The sequence below is a fragment of the Helianthus annuus genome, chromosome 17 (assembly GCF_002127325.2).
Source record: "Helianthus annuus cultivar XRQ/B chromosome 17, HanXRQr2.0-SUNRISE, whole genome shotgun sequence".
Taxonomy (NCBI): domain Eukaryota; kingdom Viridiplantae; phylum Streptophyta; class Magnoliopsida; order Asterales; family Asteraceae; genus Helianthus; species Helianthus annuus.
Window position 1 is genome coordinate 61,046,280 of NC_035449.2, and position 2,720 is coordinate 61,048,999.

At 35.6% G+C, this 2,720-nt stretch overlaps 1 protein-coding gene across 1 annotated transcript; it reads right to left on the reverse strand.

The window, feature by feature from the left end:
• Positions 1–288: 288 nt before the first annotated feature.
• Positions 289–2,190, reverse strand: LOC110922720. The gene is made up of 3 exons (XM_022166944.2): positions 1,973–2,190; positions 742–947; positions 289–670 (listed from the first exon to the last, which is right to left on the reverse strand). Exons 1-3 carry the CDS (start codon positions 2,072–2,074, stop codon positions 412–414), a joined length of 567 nt encoding a protein of 188 aa, XP_022022636.1. The 5' UTR covers positions 2,075–2,190; the 3' UTR covers positions 289–411.
• Positions 2,191–2,720: the final 530 nt, after the last annotated feature.

The following is a 2,720-nucleotide window of genomic DNA, read 5'->3' on the forward strand; positions in this document are numbered from 1 at the left end:
ATATAATCAACACAACATAGGTCTGCCCCTGGTTTTGAGAACTCCTTCGTTGAAACCGGCTAAACCCAAACCAAACTGAACCTTATAAACTAGGTTGGGACCGAAACCGGTTTCACCAAAAACCAGGTTTGACAATGCTTACAAAGAGTAAAATTGTCACATTTTGAATAATTGTAAATCAAACCAAAACGGGTAATTCTAATAATTTAATTTACTTAGAGAGGGTATAAATAATATTCTGATTTTGGTACATACAAAATTCCCCCTAGTTTTAAATTCATTCTAGTATTAAATCGAAGAAGTGCATCTTTTATATAATAATAACCACAAATTCCCATAATTTGGCTTTTAATGTACATGTTTAAAATTTAATAATCTCAGTCCATCATCACATAAAGTATATAATAAGGTCTAAGCATAAGCAGCCATACCAACACTAGAACTAGAACGGTTGGTTTTGTGAGCAGGTTGAGTTGTAGCCTTGGTAAAGTACATGTAGTAATAAACATTCAGTACCATAGTTGCAACAACAAACACTGCACCCGCAACAAAAACACCTTTCCTTAATGTGTCACATGAAAAACTCTCCGTCATACTCTTGTATCTTGTATGGTACGCGTTCTTCTTTGCCCCGGCTATCAGACAAGCTTCGGCAACTACAAAACACATCCTGCATCATGCACATAAAGCTGATATAAAAAAGGAATATTAAAAAGGTTGCATAAAAAGAGTTATTCTTACCAAGAGAATGTAAAATAGATGATGGTCCAAGCTCGATTTCCGCCAGGTGCTAAAGGCCTTCCAAAACACATGCATTTGGTCACACCCATAAGCAATGATTGACCTGATAGTAGAAATAAAAAGCCCCCAACACCGTATCCGGTTGCGACATCTGAATCGTATACGCAGTAAGTCGAATTGGTCCTGTCATCTGTACGAATGGTTCCCTGTCATCCAAAAAATATGTTTATACTTATATTTCAAGTTTCAACTCAAATAAGTTTCCAATAGACGAATGTCACACGCGTACTACTACATATAGTCCTCGCCTCACCAAAAAATATCAAATTTATAAATTTTAACAGATTTCCTATGTAACATCCGGCCCCTCATACCACCAATGTTGTCCGCTTTGCCCCCGAGAGGTCACCCATCCATGTACTACTCACACCTGAGCACGCTTAACTATAGAGTTCTGCTCTCATCCATTAGCATAAAGCCTAAAACATGTTGGTGATTTAAGAAGGGTAACATTCCTTATGAGCCTATGCAGTTAATGTGGCAAAAAAACGGATATCGGTCAAGGACCCATATTTGAGATATCAATTATCATGGTGGGATATTGGTAATTTTAATATCACGCTGCATTTATATATATAGCAATTTAAGACTAACAATTCAGTATACTCTCCTGTCATTAACAAAGTAACCTTTTGCAACTTGCAAAACACTAACAATTGTAGCAAGTAGGAACTAATTAAAACTTAAAACACAAACAACTAACTATTAAGAGTTAAAACACTAATAGCAATAAGACAAACTAAGAAGAAAGGTACTAATATTGGGAAAATTGGTGATATATCGGTCAATATCACTGATAATATTGGTGACCGATATTTTGCACAATCGGTGTGTTATATCAGCAATATTAACTGCAAAGTTATGAATAAAGAATCTCTCATTGCCACGACCGATGGTCATATCAATCTTTTGGGTATCGTTACATCTAAGTAATTCCAATTCCTTTTTCTTAACAAAAAGTAGTGAAACAAGTTCAATTATCTGAGCCCAGCCATTTTCAGAGCAACACATGCAAAATTACAAGTCAAAAATCACTGTAATGATACTGCAATTCATGTAGGAGTTGATACAAGCTGAATTGTAGCATGTCGGAAACCTAGATCTTAGCAACCATAATGTTGTGATCTACAAGTAACAGTTGAATTAAACGAGAGAGAGAGAGTGTGTGTACAGTGCTACGACGTCGTTCGGCAGCAATGGCGAAAGCAAAAGCAACTAAGCATAAGATGATGACTAGAAGATGAACCAGTGATGACCCTTTACCTTCCCCCATCTTTCTTCTTCTGCTGCTTCAGCTTGCTAGAGTGAGTGAAGTGGAAAAAGTTAAAAAGAGTAAAGTGAAGTTTTTTTTTATTATTTGTTTAAAATAATAAAAAGAATTTTTGTAAGGTTCCTTCCATGTGATGGTGTTTTATATTTTTGTTATCTGGGGTTGAGTAACTTTTCTAGTTTGAATTGGAATAAAGTTAAGATATAGTAGTAATGGAGGGTTAAAGTTGACAAAGTGGAAATTTTTTAGGGTCAAATGTCTTCCACACGTGTGTCTTGTGATGGGTACTGTTGGGACAGTAAATAACACTGTGTTCCAGAGTTTACTAACGGAAGGAAAGGAAAATAAACAAAAAGAAAGTAAAAATATTTTGTGTTCCAGAGTTTCATTTAAGGAAGAAAAAGAAAGGAAAATAAAACATGTCGTGTTCCCGAGTTTCATTTAAGGAAGGAAAAGAAAGGAAACGATGGGAAAGCTAGGCTAAATTCTTTAATTTTTCTTTCCTTCTGATTTGGGAGGAAACGGTGGGAAAGTCATCTTTTATTTTCCTTTCTCGTCCTTTCCTTTCTCACTTTTGCTTTCTTTTCTTATCCCTCGTTAAGTTAACTCGGGAACAGAGCGTAAAGAAGTGAAAGTGAAGGTTTTTACT

What these genes read in the sequence shown, in the direction of transcription:
- LOC110922720 (XM_022166944.2), bottom strand. Translation starts at nt 2,074, where the DNA reads ATGGGGGAAGGTAAAGGGTCATCACTGGTTCATCTTCTAGTCATCATC. An exon ending in CCGAACGACGTCGTAGCACT is followed by an intron (nt 948 to 1,972) that starts GTACACACACTC and finishes TTTGGATGACAG; the next exon opens with GGAACCATTCGTACAGATGA. An exon ending in ATCTATTTTACATTCTCTTG is followed by an intron (nt 671 to 741) that starts GTAAGAATAACT and finishes TGCATGATGCAG; the next exon opens with GATGTGTTTTGTAGTTGCCG.